General features: G+C 36.8%; 2 protein-coding genes across 2 annotated transcripts; one reads left to right on the top strand and one right to left on the bottom strand.

Moving 5' to 3' along the window:
• The first annotated feature begins 489 nt into the window (after positions 1 to 489).
• On the top strand, positions 490 to 11136 carry LOC135646182 (acetyl-coenzyme A carboxylase carboxyl transferase subunit alpha, chloroplastic-like). Its single transcript, XM_065165447.1, has 11 exons — positions 490 to 726; positions 1443 to 1901; positions 2947 to 3021; positions 4838 to 4945; positions 5053 to 5213; positions 5551 to 5665; positions 5766 to 5920; positions 6599 to 6650; positions 6730 to 6798; positions 8839 to 8916; positions 9819 to 11136. The coding sequence occupies exons 2-11, from the start codon at positions 1527 to 1529 to the stop codon at positions 10872 to 10874; spliced, it is 2244 nt and encodes a 747-aa protein (XP_065021519.1). The 5' UTR covers positions 490 to 726; positions 1443 to 1526; the 3' UTR covers positions 10875 to 11136.
• A 1457-nt stretch (positions 11137 to 12593) lies between these two features.
• LOC135646181 (kinesin-like protein KIN-10C) lies at positions 12594 to 17880 on the bottom strand. The gene is made up of 18 exons (XM_065165440.1): positions 17566 to 17880; positions 17161 to 17326; positions 16836 to 17036; positions 16552 to 16741; positions 16234 to 16439; positions 15830 to 16074; positions 15652 to 15729; positions 15532 to 15580; positions 15157 to 15204; positions 15004 to 15054; positions 14753 to 14806; positions 14568 to 14655; positions 14185 to 14474; positions 14057 to 14103; positions 13267 to 13288; positions 13119 to 13187; positions 12945 to 12983; positions 12594 to 12771 (listed from the first exon to the last, which is right to left on the bottom strand). The coding sequence occupies exons 1-18, from the start codon at positions 17772 to 17774 to the stop codon at positions 12733 to 12735; spliced, it is 2091 nt and encodes a 696-aa protein (XP_065021512.1). The 5' UTR covers positions 17775 to 17880; the 3' UTR covers positions 12594 to 12732.
• Between the last annotated feature and the right edge of the window lie 294 nt (positions 17881 to 18174).

The raw sequence follows: 18174 nt of genomic DNA, 5'->3' as shown, positions 1-18174 counted from the left end.
TTTATTATTAACGCCATTAACGCCGTCCATTTCCGTTTCGCTTTGTGTTATCGTTGAGCTACCAATGGTACATTAAAGCCATGTGCGTCAAGAACACATCCCGACCCATTTGTCTATCGGCCATTCTATCTCCCGTTACCAGCCTTGCAATTGATTGGCACAATTGGGTCCCACATGGGTAGGTTGGTATGGAATACGCGAGAACATAAGGATGGTGCGACGGATCATGTGCATTAAGACTCCAGCGTCCGTTTTATAGCATCACAGACTGATACCCGTTCCATTACTCCGAGGCGGCGAATAGTGGGCCCCGAAACTTCTCCATTAGCTGCCCAGGTGGTCAACTGGGTAGTGTGAGATGAATGCCAAAGTTACCATGTTAAGCGCCAACCGGGAGAAGGAGTTTCGACCGTCCGATGGGAAAGGCACGAATCTCGAACTTCGAGACGGAGAGCCCAACATTTCGGAGCAAGGTGGATGGGAATCGCTGGCTTCGGAGTTATCGCCCGACTCCTTCCGCCATCAGCATCATCTGCAACCAAATGGCTTACCCCTAACCCCTTATTTATTTCCTCCATCTCTCTTCCTCGACTCAGTTTGAGCTCTGTAGAAGCCGCCGGGATCCCTGCTTCGTAGCACCCGCAAGCCACTCTAACCCCGAGATCCCCGACCCCCATCTCTTCTTTTCCCGGATCGAGCATCAGAAGCTGGATCGCGGTGCTCCTGGTAACATAGTTTTGATCTTCGCTTTAGGGTTTTATGCTCATTTTGTCACGATTCATTGGTTTCAAGATATCTTTGAAAGGGATTGAAAGGTTTAGCTGTATGTTTGAGATATTTTCACTTTTTAAGGTTTTGGGGTCGAATGTTGTCGTCGCTTGTTATCGAATTGTACGGTTGCTTTGTTTTCTGGTCCTCGTTCGAGGTCTAGGAGCGTGATGGCATCTGAAAAAGCGGCGTAAGTTAGATCCGGCTGAGCGTAGGGTTGTTAAGCAGATAGAGATCGTAAATGCCCCCATTTTTGAAATGTCTATGACTATAGCCTTTGTTACTAATTCGAGTTTCTTAATTTATAATTTGATTATACATAAGTTAGCTTTCTTTCAAGATTAGGTCATGGATACTCAACTACCCAGATCATCTCTTCTTTTTATTACAAAAAAGAAGAAGATATAATTTCATCAGAAAGTAAATCGGATGTATGACCTTCTTGATGTTTATGTCTTTGTGTTAGAAACTTCTTTTACTTAAGGTCTAGTAAGTGCTTGTGATTGATTACACATTGAAAACTTTGGTTGCGTTACTCTATGGTCACTCCACTAGTCGAGGGTTGTCGAGTGTGCTAAGGGGCTTCATCTGGTCTTGGAGCTATCATCATGATTTCTTGCAAGCACTTGCATTATGAGTTTAGATGCTCATTTATTTAATCTTTTGTGATGCAGGAGTGAAGCACTTGGGATTTGGTTTGTTTTCAACATAAAAATATCAAAGGAGTTGCATTTCTCGCAGAGAAATAGGATTTTGAGATGAACTCTCTCTTCCTCTCACCAGCAGCCAATGTATGTGGGGAGAGTAGCAGTTATGTATCTGGATCACATATTTATACATGGAATGGTCTCCTTGGTGCTGAACAACGGAGGGTCTTGTCCAGTGGAGTTAGCAGAGTTTGGCTGAAGCATTTTGGACAATCTACACGTAGAAATGGGCATAGGTTTTGTGTTGTTGCAAGAATTAAAAAAGGACAAAAGAATGAATATCCCTGGCCAGAAGATATTGATCCAAATTTAAAAAGTGGCCACTTGAGCTATTTGTCTCGATTCAAACCTCTCGTGGAAAAACCAAAGCCAGTTACTCTTGAATTTGAGAAGCCATTGGTTGAACTACAAAAGAAGATTATTGATGTAAGTTTTGCATCAGGTTTTGTATTTATAACATTTGATATTTAGTCGATTAGTTTTTCAACAGGTTATGCATTTATATTATTTTAGTCTTTTAGCTGCTACTTGTGTTGTGGACTTCCACTCTGTGCTTATGGAATGGGGCTTTGATGTTTAGTGATGACTGCTTTTTAGTTAAACAACTTTATTCTCACCTATTGAAGTTGGCACATGATATTATGAAATGTTAGACTTGTCCTATCTTATATGCTGATAATTATGCATGGCTCATTCTACTTGGCATATCTATATATTTATCTGACATGTAATATGACTATTAATTGTCTAGAACAATGATGTCTATGAAAGGTTCTACTATGCAAGTTTCATGAATATAAAGATTAAAACGTGAGTGGTACTGTATCATGAATCATGAGATCTTCATGAAGCCAATAATTTTCTTGTTTGAGATATTTGTGTAATAGAGTGCACAATTTTTATTTTTCCAATTCTATAAGATTATGTATAATTTTATATATGATTCATGTTTCAGCAGTGAGAGAATATAATGAAAAGTTGGAGTTTGTGTTATTTGTGTAATAGAGTGCACTATTTTTATTTTTCCAATTCTTTAAGATTATGTATAATTTTATATATGATTCATGTTTCAGCAGTGAGAGAATATAATGAAAAGTTGGAGTTTGTGTTATTAACATGATTTCCCTACAGCAACCAAGAAGTGTGTACACAATAAAACTAGTTAGGATTGGCCCAACATTTATTACAAATAAATGACCAGTGAAGATAAGGCATTTGTAAACCAAATGTTTCACTTTCGGGCATGGATCACACACGGTATTATGGATTTGCTTGCACTTCAACATTCATTGTTTTCTATTGTGTTTCTTGTTTCATGGGTGATTATAGTGTTTACTTCAAGAACTAGGGAGCCTGTTGGAGTTTGTCTCTTTTCCTTCCATCATGTTATCCACTGTCTTGAATGCTTTACTGATGATATGGTGGTTTTCATCAGATTTCTTTAATGATCTCTGAGTGTAATTTTTTGCAGGTGCGTAAAATGGCTGATGAGACTGGTCTGGACTTCACTGATCAAATTAATCTACTGGAAAGCAAATACCAGCAGGTGTTGTACTTGTAGTGCCTTTACTTGCATAATAATGGATAAATAAAAGAAGGAAAAGTTGCCCCATTTGCAGATGGCATAAGTCCACATTTGTGCGGCCCATCTTCTCAATTGGATGTTGAAAACTTGATCACAGCAGAAAGTTCACCGTGAATTTTGTTGATATGTAGTGGATACCTCAAGAAAATTGGGAAACTGGAATTGCTTGAATCGTTACAATATATCTATCACTAATACATGTTCAATTTGTTAAGATATAATTTTTAATTGTTCACTGCTTTTTAGGCTTTATTTATGTAGCTGGTAGTCTTGTTGAGCATTGAACAGCATGAAAAGAAAGAATAGAATATACATGGGAGCTGCAGTGGTGATTGTTTGTATTTCAAAGTCTTATGTCGTAAGTAGTTTTATAATCTATCAGATAAATTGCACTTCCTTCTAGGATTCCCACATATGGTTTTGATGTAGGAAATTATTCCTGAGTCCATTTTATATTCAAATTTTGAGTTGTCTCAGCACCTTGTAAAAAGGAGTTTCTGGAAATCACAGGTCCCTTGAAACAGTACAAATTGTTAAAATCTCCTACATGGAGATGGAAATTATTAAATTTTATTTTGTTTTCTGTAGTTGCATTATGATTATTCAATCTTTTATTATACTGGGTATGTCTTTGTGACTTACATTTTGATCAAAATGTGAATGAGCAAGGTGATATAATTCTTTAATTTCTAGATATGGGCAGTAAGCTTTTCAGTAGAAGTGCATATTTTCTTGGTTACAGAAAATATGAGGGGCAAAAAAAGGGGCCAAATTTCATCAAAATGAAATAATATTTCTTTTACATATTTTGCAGAAAACAACGCTCATAATTTGGACGGGTTTTACTTTATAATTTCTTCAAAGAGTTTGTGATTTTCAAACATAAAAGAACAGTTACTAAATAATGTCATGTATGTACAATTTTAAGGGTGAGGACTGGAAATGTTTCTTCTGCTAGAGTCACCTGCTATTAATATTTCCAGTTTTAGTATCATTTTGATAGCATACTTTCTGTGTATTGCTTTGTTAGCCAATTCCTATAGGCACTAACAGATAGCATGGGATATCATTAGCAGAATAATTTTCTTCAGGCAATGCAACAAGTTCATGTGATTGCTTTGGCAATATGAGCCCAGAGTCACATTTTTCTTACCACTGTGAACAATGCCATAATTATGTTAGCTTTACTGAGCCTTGACAAATTTAGATTTTTATTTTCATGCTTTTTGTCTCTCAGTGGTTCTACTATTAGAAATTTTCCTTCAGTCTCATTCTCTGGGTGTTTCCTGGTTCTAATACTAGGCGGTGTATACTCATTTGAAATGTTATGTTTAGAGCAATCCAGTTAGCATAAGATTCAAGTTCCAAACATGCCTAGATAGTCACCTCCATCTTTTATGCAATTTTTGGTTAACTTCCTTGATGAATGGCCTCATTAAATCATATGCTCTGAACCACCTGCTCCGCCTCATTGAAGGATGTGCTGAATAGTATTTAATATGGGGTCTATAGGTATTTTTCTTGCAAGGCAGCATTTCAGAAGACTTAACATACATTTAGGAGTGCATATAGCGTGGTTTTCCATTTGATTTACCTGTAATTCCATATGGAAAAGGAAGTTTTGGTCAACCATTTAGAGATGTAGTTAGATCTTTGATTATGGTCTTTGTAGCTACTTATCTCATGAACCCTAGTACTTGTGTCTGCTGAATTTTGTTCTGTTTCTGATAACAATCCCTGTGAGATCTCCTTTCCTGATTCTGCTGAATCATCCCAGGCCCTGAAAGACTTGTACACACATTTGACTCCTATTCAAAGATTGAGTATTGCTCGGCATCCCAACAGGCCAACATTTCTTGACCATGTGTTGAACATTACTGACAAGGTATATACCCACATCACACACTTTCTTCATAATTCTCTGCTTTTTTTTTCTGCATAAATTTTCAAGCTCACATCTTCCTTGACATCTTCCTTGTGGTTGTTTCACAGTGGGTCGAGCTTCATGGAGACCGTGCAGGTTATGATGACCCTGCCATTGTAACAGGTCTTGGAAGCATAGATGGGAAAACCTATGCATTTGTTGGTCATCAGAAAGGCAGGAACACTAAAGAAAATATACACCGCAATTTTGGAATGCCTACTCCACACGGGTATTGAATTGACAAATCCATTTCTAATTTTTCTGTTTTTCGAATGAGTGGCTGACACTTCTTGTGATATGAATGTTATTTTCAAAATTATTTTGGAATATGTACTTCTAGTTAGTAATTCAATTATGAAATGCATACTACTGTAGTTTGTCAGCTCATTGCTTTCGCAAAGTTTGTGATATTTATGAGGTTACTGCCACCTGCTAATTATGCATGTAGAGCTTATAATTATTTAGTGTTTTCTCCAATGTTCTTCTTAGTCTTTGTAAGATTTTTATGTGATCTACTTTCACATGCAAAGCCTTTACCTCACTACCATGCATGTGACTATGTGTAGTTACCGTAAGGCCTTGCGTATGATGAGGTATGCAGACCACCATGGATTTCCCATCATTACATTTATTGACACACCTGGGGCATTTGCTGATCTTAAATCTGAAGAACTTGGCCAGGTAGTTTAGCCTCATCCCCTTCTATTTGGAACTGTTGCTTATCAAATTTCTGTCATTTGAAAGAAATGTATCATTGTGCATGTGGATCTGATTAATGCAGGGGGAGGCAATAGCCGTTAACTTAAGGACTATGTTTGACCTGAAGGTTCCAATTGTCACTATTGTTATTGGTGAAGGTGGATCTGGTGGAGCTCTTGCTATTGGCTGTGCAAACAAAATGTACATGTTGGAAAATTCAGTCTTCTATGTTGCCAGGTGAGTTTGCATCCCCGTACACTCTGTGAAGAAAATTCATATTTTTAAGTTGATTATATTTGATGTTCACCAGACAGAAAACATTCAAGTGCTGAATAAATTTGTGATTTTGTACTTTGGCTGTATAATTCAATTCAAGAATCTACATTGAACAGTAAATTGCATTGGATTTTGAGAGGTCCACCTGGCCAAATACCAATTCATTTCTGTGAAGTTATGTCTGACCATAAAGCCTAAACAAATTCCATCAGTTTTACTGAGACATTAAGGATATTGCATGTTTTAATTGGTCATAAAATATTCAATATACATATGTTTGAGTTGGTTCAATTGTTCATCTAAAAGTCTTATATTCCAATTATTTGGACCCAGTTAGATGGACTTTTCCCCCAGCCATTTAGCTCTGATATCCCCTTCAATCTAATCCCTTACATTTTCTTTTTTGGAGAAATGAAAACCTATTTTATTGCTCACACGCATACTTATAAGAAATCTGTTGGGCTTGCAGCTGTGGTGATGAAGGAGAGGAAAACTTTTAGATTACTCTATGCTACTTTTGACTCCTTTTCTTTTCAAACCTAAAAAAGCTACCATTATGAATTAACACATTACACGCCATGACATGTTTCTTGCCATATTATTTATTGTACCATAAACAATCTATCATGTTCTGTGCAGTCCAGAAGCATGTGCTGCAATTTTGTGGAAGTCTTCTCAAGAAGCTCCTGAGGTATATATCTTGTCCCGTATATATGCCCTCTATGAGCTTAAATACTTTTATTTTGAAGTATTTACAGTAACATTAACAGGCAGCTGAGCAACTGAAGATCACATCCACCGAACTTTGTAAATTAAAAATTGCAGATGGGATCATTCCAGTAAGTTCTTATCCTTTTCATTCTAATTTGATGCAAATATCAGATTGATATCAGTATGTTACACGATTGTAATATTACAAAAGTTTGTGAATTTACTAATGGGTCTATTGAGCTACAAAACATAGTGAAAGTGGTCTGCTTAGGAAGGTTGGGCAAGTGACATAGCATGTCCAGAAAGAAGTTTATCCTTAAAAGGCCTCCATAGTGGGTAACCCACGTCTGAAGAACTGATGAACTTGTATATGGTTTAGGAAGCTGCAAAATTTATGAAGATGATCTTATTAAGGTCTTTGGAATGGCTAAGATTGTTAAAGGTTATGGTATCTCTAAGGCCTTCTATTGAAGTTGCTAACTGGCCTCCAGCTCTGCAGATGCCGATGCAGATGCAGCTGAAGATTATAGTTTAGAAGCAGGATTGGAAGTTTAACACAAAGTCATTATAGATATGACATTAGTGTTGTTGACTGACTGCAGTGTATGATCTATTAAGTATCACCTTAATTTGGCAACAGTGAAAAAAAAATCAGATTTTATGCAACAGTGAATAAAATAATTGGGTACAAATGCACAAAGATTCCCCATCAATTTCTACTTTTTCTTTGAGGTGGCAAGACAACAATATTTTATGAAATTGGAATTTTTGATGGAAAGGAAAGATGTATTCTCTTAAAAATATTAGCAACTATTGCCATCTGATATTGATTGTGCATACCATGGATCGGTATGTGCCAGTTGGTACTGATGCACCGACACTTGGTACATTGTATGTATTGGAATTCATAAAACAATGAAAAATCAGTCGAAAATGGAAAAAAAAACCCCTATTTTAGAGTTTTTTTTATCTTTTTTCTTGGTACATAAAATAAGAATCAACTATATCTAAGCTATAAATAAATAGAAATTCTAAACTATAATGATCAAAAATCAAAAAATTTATCTAAGCTATAGGAAGATTTTTGTCAAATGGTCCTTCGTCAAAGTTGCTTCCATTGATTGAAGTGGCCCACCAAGAGTAGAGATGTTGGATCATGTTCGTAACTCTACGATTTTAGCAAAAGAAATTATCGAGATAACATTAATATATACACTTCTATCACCAAATTGAATGACTAGACTCCATGGTCGGTGGTCCAGTGGTTCATGGAATTGAATTAATATATACACTTCCATCGCTGAATTGAATAACGCTATATATATCTATCATTGAATTATTATATCTTTTGGAGTTGTTTGTCAATATTGTAGGCTTATTGGACCCAATGTTGGAACCCAAACAGTGCCATCGATGCATTAATGTGGTATCATTCTTTGTCTCATCATTATTAACGTGTCCTAGGACCCTCCCAAGGCAAGAGTGATAGGGGTTGCAGAGATTGAGATTTGAGTGTACTGGAACTGTGGGTATCAGCACTAAATTGTTATTCTGTGGTGTAAGAACGAATTGACTCTGGAAAAAAAAAAAGACTAACTGTCATCGTACATCTATTAGCCATCCTTTGTGATATGAAGGTTGCGAATATGATGAACTCCTATAGTTGTCGGCATCATAGAGGCTTTGTCGTATTATCTCAAAGTTATCGATTGTCTTCCACTTTCCTTTATCCTTGGGTACTTTATTAGTTTCTTATAGGATTGAAATTTGAAAATTTGTCTGAATTAAAGATGAGATATATGACATTGGGAGCATAAACAAGCTTTTAGGTAAAATAATGACAGTATATTTTTGGGTTTGAGGAACCTTCAAGAATTAACCCATAAGAATTTATTTCCGCATGTTATATAGGTTGGTGTACTTTTAGCTGAAGCGACTATATATCACTGATTGGAATATATAAATTTGTTTCTGTATTTGCAAAATATTCCAATTAGAGTAGGGTGTCCTGTATTTGTACTTGCTTTGCATGAATATTCTGGGGAAGTAAACCAGACCTGTGGTGGGTACACTTTAGTTTGTCTTTTTCATCATTTAGTGTTGATCTCTAGCAAGTTATATTTGAGAAGGAAGCTTTTTATGTTCATGTTATACCATATATCACTCAGGAACCTCTTGGTGGTGCGCATACTGATCCAACATGGACATCCCAGCAGATAAAGGTTAAACTCGTGAAGGCCATGCAGGTACATTTTGTTTTGCAATTTTGTTTATTTTTAACATAGAATTAAAAAAGCTAAATAGTATGCTAGAAGTACTATCTCTACAACTTGTGGGGTCTCATCCTTTTTCAATTCTGAAAGAAACATCTCTTTTAATTACTGCATTTGTTAATATTATTTGAAGGGTCATTGTAATCAGAAACATTTCGGACACAATACTGTTTTCTCTTTCAACCCTTCATTCCCAGAAAACTTTTCTCAATATAAGATCATCAGTTGGTTGCTTGTGTTGATACATTAACTTAAAAAACATGTGTCTGTAACTTGGTTTTCCTTAACAGATTTAAATGTCAATTTGCATGTCCTAAGATTACAAAAAAGGTGCTTTAATTACTGAAAGATATTATAAAGAATTGCACTTAAATTCACCTTCTCTCCTTGGTCAGAAACTTTTCTGTACAGAGCTGGATTCATTTTAAATCCTTGACACAAAAATGGCTTCTTCTTACAGATTGCAGTGTTTTTCAATTCAGTGTATATAATTGCAGATCTTGTAGCATGAATCATTAAACATGCCCTCTCATTCTTTCTGAGGTGAAGTCTATGATGATCTTTGCTGAAGAAGAAAACTTATTTCAATACTTATCTTCGTCTCTTTAGTTCTGTTAGCTGAATAAACATTCCATGTTTTAATAAATAGTAATGGTTCATATCCATTCTAATTATAATGTGCTAGATGTCCAAATTATTACAGCAGAAATATTTTTAATTGAAGAGAAAATACTTTAATATTCTGTAAGGTAGCATCCTCAAGAATAACCCAAATATTATTGCATTATTTCTGCTTTATTAGAAATATTTGTAAATGGTTCTTTTTTTGTTTGATTTCTTGTAAAGATAATGAAAAACTAAGTTATCTAACTCAGGAGCTTGCTGCAATGGACAAAGAAACTCTACTTAGTCATCGCCATTTGAAGTTCAGGCAAATAGGGGGATATCTAGAAGGCAAACCTCTTCCACCAACTAAGAATTTTAACATGAAAAAGAAGGAAGTCAACCTTTCCAAAGTCAAAGCTGACATAGTGATGGAAATAGAAAACCTAAAGAAATCAGTAGTGGAAGCTAAAGGCAAATATCCTACGCCTACCATCTCTGACAAAATAGAAAAACTTAGGAAAGAAATTGACAAGGAAATGACAAAGGCCTTCATTTCAATGGGATTACAAAAAAGGGTCAAAGCTCTTAAGATGGAGTTATCCAAATCTCCGAGCACGCCTGATGGAACACTTAGTCCAACCTTGCAGGAAAAAGCAGATAGACTGGTGAACAAATTTAAGCACAATCTATCTCGTCGTGGATCTTACATGGGCCTAAAGAAGAAACTTGTACTGCTTTTTAAGATTAACAGGCTGCAGGACCTGAAAGCTAAAGGAGAGAAGCTGAAGGAACAGATTAATGAAAAACTCGATGAGAAATTCAAAGAGAAGGTCAAAGGCAAGATGGAGGTACTGAGACGGGCGCGTGATAAGGTGGCAAAGGGGGAACAATTAGATGATGATCAGATCAAGGAGGTGGAAAGTGCCAAGGAAGAGTTAGCGGAAATGCTAAAATCTGTGAATCTTGAAGTGGTGGGATCGGTTAAGAAGATAGGACCAACATCTCCACCTGGGTTAGGTGAGAAATTAGCAAAGGCAGATGAGGTGATAAATAAGGAAATAGAGAAGGCAATAGATATGGCTGGCGTTAGGGGGAAAATAGAAGAGTTGAAGAAGCAGATAGCCAGTGGTCCCAGTGATGAAAAAGTGGAGGAAATGGAGAGAGAGATAAGGGAGCAAATTGCTGCTGTAATGGATCTTACTGGCCTGAAGAAGAAGGTAGAAAGTGTCGTCGGTTTACCTGCGCAAGAAACAGTTGATGCCGAAGGCAGTCCTGTTGACTTAACTGTTCAAGAGACGGTGAGTGCCGGAAACAGCCCTGAATGAGGTATCAGTTTTCTTTTTTTTTTTAAATCGGACATCACAGCATATAGACAGTGCTTTAAGGAACTTGTCTATTTAATTTCACTGCCCTCTTGGTCATTGATTCCCTTTTATGGTTGTGGATATCTCCATCGATGCAAGGAGTTATGTTGAGTTTCTCTATCTTCATTTATGATGTTAGTAACTGCAATAAACACAAATTTGTTGTTGTTTTGCTATTTAATCATGGATTTACATGGGAAACTTGTATAATTCATTTTACCTATATCTTTTGCTTGCAGATTGATCTCTAGTTACAGTACAAAGCTTAATTTAGTAAGGTAAAACAACAACAAATGATTGTATCTCACTGTACATACAATCATATGAAGCTCTATGCACAATTAGATCAATCATCAGTGTGAAATATATTGAAGTTATCACTTGACATCCACTGATGGATATGTTTGTAGTAGTAGTAGCAGTAGTAGTAGTAGTAGTTCATAAACCATGTCGTCTAATGTGTTATCTTCTTTTGCGGGATCTATCTAAAAAGATTAACTTCTAATCCGTTCACGGATGGAGCAAAAGGGAATGTTCGCTAACATCGGCAACACATTTGAGCTTCACTTGCTGCAGTTTCCACAAAATCTAATCCCTCATGTGAGGAATCCTGCAAGGCTCCCGATGGCCCACTCTCAAGCCGATGTCACAACGACAATCGTCCAAGACTTAGTTGGATTCTGTTGATGAAATCACTGTCTGGTCAGTATGTGGGCATGATTTAGGTAGATGTCTGGTCAATATGGGGGCATGACTTAGTTGGATTCTGTTGAGGACATCAAAGATGTGATCACTGATATGCGGACATGACACGTAGGCAATTTAGCGACACCTATTCTAGACCTAGCTTCATGAGATCGGTAACGTGGCACCAATAAGATTGACTTGATATCAAAGTCGGCAACTTTGAGCTAAGAGTGAGTTGTTATCAAAAGATTGACTTGATATCAAAGTCGGCAACTTTGAGTTAAGAGAGCTAAGAGTGAGTTGTTATCCTATAATCGTAATCTTGACGTTTTGAAGTATGATCATAAGCTCATTGATGGTCCTGAGTAATCCTTCCTAACATTTATTGTGACCTTCACTTGATGGTTGATCCCAGCGCACTATAAAAGACTTTTAGGTTCATTCTGAAGGGATTATAACCCCTTCTTATTGATTTTTTTATATTTTATCGAATTATCTGAATCTCTTATTGACCTAAGCATCGAAAGAACTTTTGTCAGGTATGCCCTAATGTAGGTTTTTTAGAGTCTTTTGTTCTAACCCTTGACTTTTAGACACTTTACCCTTGACGAATTTGGAAGTGGAGAGCTAAAGTCTGTTTTAACAATCACATTAAATTATTATGGCTTATAGAGAAGGAAAAAAAAGAAAGAATTCTCTATAGTCAACAAAGTTGACATGGCTTCCCCCCCACCCCAATTACTTACCTTCTCAAGAAACGGCTCCCAGTGTGGAAATAATTAGTGGAAGCAATTCAGTGCTTTCGAAATACAAATCTAGATGGTGATGACACGTTCTTTTTTGATTCTTTCATCCATGATAACAAGAGTTGCAATATATCCCTCATACTGTATTACAAGCTTTTTATCCAAGCAATAATCGAAGTAGCTTACAACCTACATGTGTAGGCATGATATCAAGTACAACTCAACAAAGGTGACAATCCTCTGGTAAAGCAACCAAAAGAGTAAGCATTAGTTACACATCTGTGGAGCTATCAGCAACTCAACAAAGGGTCCGGTCCAATCGATTTTTTTGGTATACCACATTCATGATTCACATGTACAAGTCACAGCGCCATTGCAATGCCAGCCTAAAAATCTCCAAGGACTTGTGACATCATTGCATTTATCTGAAAGAAAGAGAAACATTGTAAGATGATAGCCATTTTATCCAACAAAATTAGTCCTCCACCCACCTTGGAGATACAACAACTTACAAGACGTAAAGAAATTGGAATTATAAGAAATTTCAAATAGGATCCCAGTAAAAAACAAGTTAAACCATATCTCGTCAAAATATTACCTGTTTTCTAGACAAGCCTATCTCTTTAAGATCATCCATCTGGAATTTTAAAGAAATATCAGTTTTAGTAAATTATACAGAAACGATGGTGTGGTCAGCTTTGTACATTTCACAAATTTCCATGAGTTGTCGCTGCAAGTAATTTTAAGAGGATATCTGAATTATGATGCTTACATTCTTGAAGGGTTCGGAAGATTCTTCACGAAGCTGAAGAATATATGTTGCTCTCTTCTCTCCAATTCCCTGCAGAAAGGAAAGCAAAGGAATTAGCAAACAACTAAATGGGATAAAGAGTGAATTAGTCATGTGATATAAATTGGACCTTTAATCCCTTAAGCTCCTCCCTACAATGCCAAAATCAAGACAAGTACATCAAACATAAGCACACCAAACAATAAAAGTTATATATGATTGAATATTCATGAAAAGTTATTATTAAGCCAACCACTGGATAAAATTGATCGTATGACTGCTTGTGATAAATATAGTTGCCTATACGTCATAGCAAAACACAATTAGGAGTGCAGCTTTCGATTACTGCTAATTGCAGACTGTAGAGCCATATGCATTTTTAGTAACATGATTTGTAATCTTGATGATGTAGTAGTTGCATTTTTTTGTAAAGATACCACAGAAGTTGATCATTTTGCTCACTCTTGGAAATATCTATTCAAATCCCTCTTGGCAACAATTTGTACTAATAAATTAATAAAAAGGTGCAGGCTTTGGCTGTCGGTGACACAAACACTTCTCATCATGAAAATGTAATGTAAATCATAGTATTCGAGAACAACTTATTTATCCACCCTCACAATGCATGATATTTAGGTGTTAACTTGCACATCTTAGAAAGACATGACAAGAATATTTTTTCTTATCATCCTTTCATGTAGTGAAAAAATTCTAATGTCTACTGATAACATTATGCTATCCACACCATTCATATTTACAGAATTAAATACAGTGCTACTTAAATGGCTCATTTCTTTTTAACTATGTTAAGAACATAAAAATCCAAAGATACATATGTAAGTAAAAGTTTTCAATATGGCTTAGCTGATTATAGCATTAGAAAACTTTCTTCTGACTATGAAGTAAGATAAATTACTTACTTGTTAGCACTATTGAGGAAAGTAAGACACTCCTGAGCTAGATACTTCTGTATATGACAAAAGGAGAGAATGCATCAGTTAGTCAAGATAAGAAAACCAACATTAAACACACAAAAGTTATGAACGACCTTCAGTCCTGTACTGCGAGTTTTAAAGATGTCCTGCGGACTGCCAATGTAGTCAAAGTTTGGCTCATTCTCTAATCTCACTGCAAAAGGAACTTCAGGAGTTTTGGGGTCAAGTTTTTCCTTATTTATTTGTTTGGTAGATGTCATTTCAGTGTTTGGTGATCCAATAGCAGTTGTTTGAGTGCTCAAAAGCTTCAATGAGTTTGATATTTCTCTGAGTCTTGCACTCAACGGTGGAGATGATTGATCCTCATTGACAAAAATTTTGTGGATCTCATCCTTGGTTCCATCTACAAATCACAAAATAGAAAAATCTGTCTGATGAGAAGCATATGATACCAGAGAAATAGTATTTGAAACACTAAAAACAACCTGCAACATACCGATTGGATCATCAGTCATCTTTTCATCACATCCGAGTCCAACAACAGTGTCTTGGACAAAAGTGTCTTCATTTGTATAACAATCACCCTTGAAACCAGAATTAAAAAAAAAAAAGATAAGTTATTTATCACATTAACATAAACGGAACAGCATGTCAAATTTATCATTGAGCGGAGAAACTGACCCCTGTTGGCATAATATTTTCTACACAATTTGGACCAACCGATTCACAGCTTTCCTGAAAAAATCTCTTTCAGAAAAGAAGGGTGGGAAAAAAATCGTCTAATCATACCAGAGCAGTATACAACAATAATAAAACCATAGGTCCCGACTGGATCTTTTGCCATCACTGAGATTTGTAAAGAGTCATACTAGAACAGTATATCTTTTACAAATGCTTGACCATGTCATAAAAGAAAAGGAACTAATATTTACCTCTTCTAACATAGGACAATCTACATCCACATAATCCAATACAACGTTACCCTGCAAAGCCTTATGGTTATCTTTTAATAAAACAACAATTCAACCATCTGATTTCTACAAAAAGTTAGAGAATAATTGGATCATTTCCAAAAAAACTAGTACCTGACTGCATGTATCAACTGCTGTAACAATGTCTACTCTGGAATTAGCCTGAATAAGCTTAAAAGATTAATCAACTTTAAAAATAAAAACTTAAAGACTCATAATTTCATAACTTAAGTAGAGTGTTGTCTCTGAGGTGGCCAACTTTTAGCTCCACGAACATGTTTTGGTTCAGACGGGTGTTATTTGAAGTATATGAGTATGTATCAAGGAACTCATGGCGTCGGAATTAATGAGTATCATTGGTACAATAAAAAACATGGTCCACTTAAAGTCATAGACACATCAACCAGGACATGCTAGGATAAATCAAATGTATATTGTGGTATCCAATGCTAAATTTGCTTGTAATATGGCAATGTTGAACTTCCATACCTTCCGACTTTCACTTTTGTTTGGAGGACTTGATCCAATGGGCATTTTCCTGAGCACAAGGTTCAGCAGAAAGTTACTTCTGATTTCTTACAAAGAAACGACTTTAGTAAGAGCACGTACTTCTTTCTTATTGCAGATGGAAAACCAGTTTTTTGTTTCTCAGAAAAGCAGGTTCCCAGACTTCCTAGCTGTAATGACCTGCCATTAATAGTATTTTTATCACCCTTGATGCAGGGCTGATTCAAGGCTAAAACAAAACGAGATTAAGGAGAACAAATAATTAATTTACAAGTACTACCTCCTCCTTATGGCATATGGGGTTCCATATCCATTCTTTTCAGATGATGCACATTGAGAGATCTCATTTTTCTTTTGTGAAACAGCTCTCACGGGTATTCCAACAATAGAAGGGGAACATGATTGGTTGAACTTTGAACCACTCTTAATGACCTTGGCTGAGTGACACCGATGTCGATTGGCTACTTGGCATGACCTAGATGCCAAGTTGACCGCACTGAGAGTGTCTTGACAGATAGTTGGATTCTACAGTGAATAGCATTTGATCATCAGACTAGCTTCTCTAAAACAGATTAAGGAAAAAATAATATAAACAGAAGCTTAATCAAAAACAATAAGTTTGAAGATGAGAAAGACAATAACCACATTGATAAGGATAAATGGAGACTAAAATCATGGCCTCACCAAGCATGTAATCAGGACAGCTCTGCTTGCCTTGCACAAGAAGTCTTGCAGCAAGCGGGTCAATTTGCTTTCCCGGTAGGGAATGAAATTCTCACCAGCGTTAAGTGCGCAAACGATGTTTAGAAGTGTATACAATGACTTGTTAATCTTAGTACTCTCAGCTAGTTGAGGTCTCGCATTACCCTTCTGCTTAATGTCCTCATAGTCTGACAAAAACAGTGGTGATGTGAGAAAGGAAACGATAACCACATCAGGCAAACTAAAATAACGATGACTCTGAAGAAAAAGGAGTTGAATTCAGTAGTACTCTTTCTCTACCTGCCAAACAAACAAAGTTTATCTTCCCAATTAAAGAACTGTTGGATTCCATGTCAACAGAAGACAAATATACAATCAAGCCTCTGTGGCTCCTGACTGTGCTATCATCAGGAAGCTTGAGCCAAGACTTGCCCATGTTACACCCATGAAAAGATAATTTCTTGAAATCAGAGATAGAGTTTACAGGGATCTGAAAACAAATATTCAGACAAGTAACTCAGCTAATTCAGAAAGTAAAAGCGAGGTCACTGCATTTGGAAAAATTGCAAAGTTCCTTGCGCTACCTGCGAAAGGCCCTTAAGCTGAATTCTCTTGGCCGCATCTTCCAGGATAAGCACCTCCTGATCCTTGGGCTCCAGGAGATCATATATATGATCTTGAGATACTTCATAGCATGATACAGTGACAGAGCCTCTGTTTTCATTGGCAAATGCTAATATTTCCCCTAAAGCAATCATCACTAGACCAGGGTTCTGTCCAGAGCCCTAGACAAAATACTCCTCCGTTAAATCACAATAAATGGATAAAGAGAACATGTTAGGAACAACAATACCAATAAAAAGATTACTCCAAACACATATACAACTATAATTCCTCTCAAAAAGTTACCTGAATCAGCTGAGACTTGCCACTTCCCGGAGCACCATAAGCAATAACGCAGCCATTATGTCCACGGAATAGCCCCTCTATGAGAGGCTTAACCTCTGCAGTGAAGATCTGGTCAATGTTTTCGTCTTGTTCATAGCACCAATCCAACTTGTAGGAATCCTTCCGACTACATCATAGGAACAGCAAAAAAGTGTTTTTACCAATTACAACAGATCCTAATCCAAAACATCATAAAATTTCACCTGCCTTTTTACTAAATCCAATTCTTCAAAGCAGTACTAGAACCGAAAAAAAGGGGCATGCCTTTCACACTCATTATCTAGTAATGAACTAAAAGAAATTCGAAAGACTAGAGAAAGATAAAAGAATATCTAAATCTATCGTAATAAAGGGAAAATGGCAAACCAAGTCTGCTGGTCATCGAAAGCAACCAAGGCATGGTCTCCAACGAATCTGGTGACGGAAACCCGAGCACGACAGGAGGATCCACCGGCCTCCGAATCGACGAAAGGTCGGATCTTTCCCACCACGCGAACTCCCCGTTGTAATTGACTCTGAGGCTTAGACGCCAAAGAATCGGTACCATCGCGTGCACCCGAGGAAGAACCCATCATCCGGATCGAAACCCAAGGAAACAGAAGGGGGAGAATTCGATCGAAGTGGAAGAGATGAGGAAGGGGGAGAGAGCTTTGCGATAAATTAGGGTTCTTTCTGGTTCGAAAGCGGGGAATGCAGCCGTTGCATTGGGCGCTAATTCGGATTTTCAATTGAATCGGTCTGGTGTCGTGTAGAACAGGATAAGCGTTTGAGAGAGGAGCGGGTTACTCGGTGGGTTTTGATGGGAAGGCTGCTATTGATTGGCGGTACTGCACACGTTAGGTAGCTTGTGAGGGTTCATCGTATTCTTTGGATTCAAATTTTACACACGTATTGTCCCCACTTCCTTAGAACAAAAATCTTCAGAGCATAGAGCTAAATATCCACTATTTAATATAAAATACAATAGATTTTTTT

This window comes from Musa acuminata, chromosome BXJ1-4 (genome assembly GCF_036884655.1).
Source record: "Musa acuminata AAA Group cultivar baxijiao chromosome BXJ1-4, Cavendish_Baxijiao_AAA, whole genome shotgun sequence".
Classification (NCBI taxonomy): Eukaryota; Viridiplantae; Streptophyta; class Magnoliopsida; order Zingiberales; family Musaceae; genus Musa; species Musa acuminata.
This window is presented reverse-complemented; position numbering and strand designations above follow the sequence as displayed.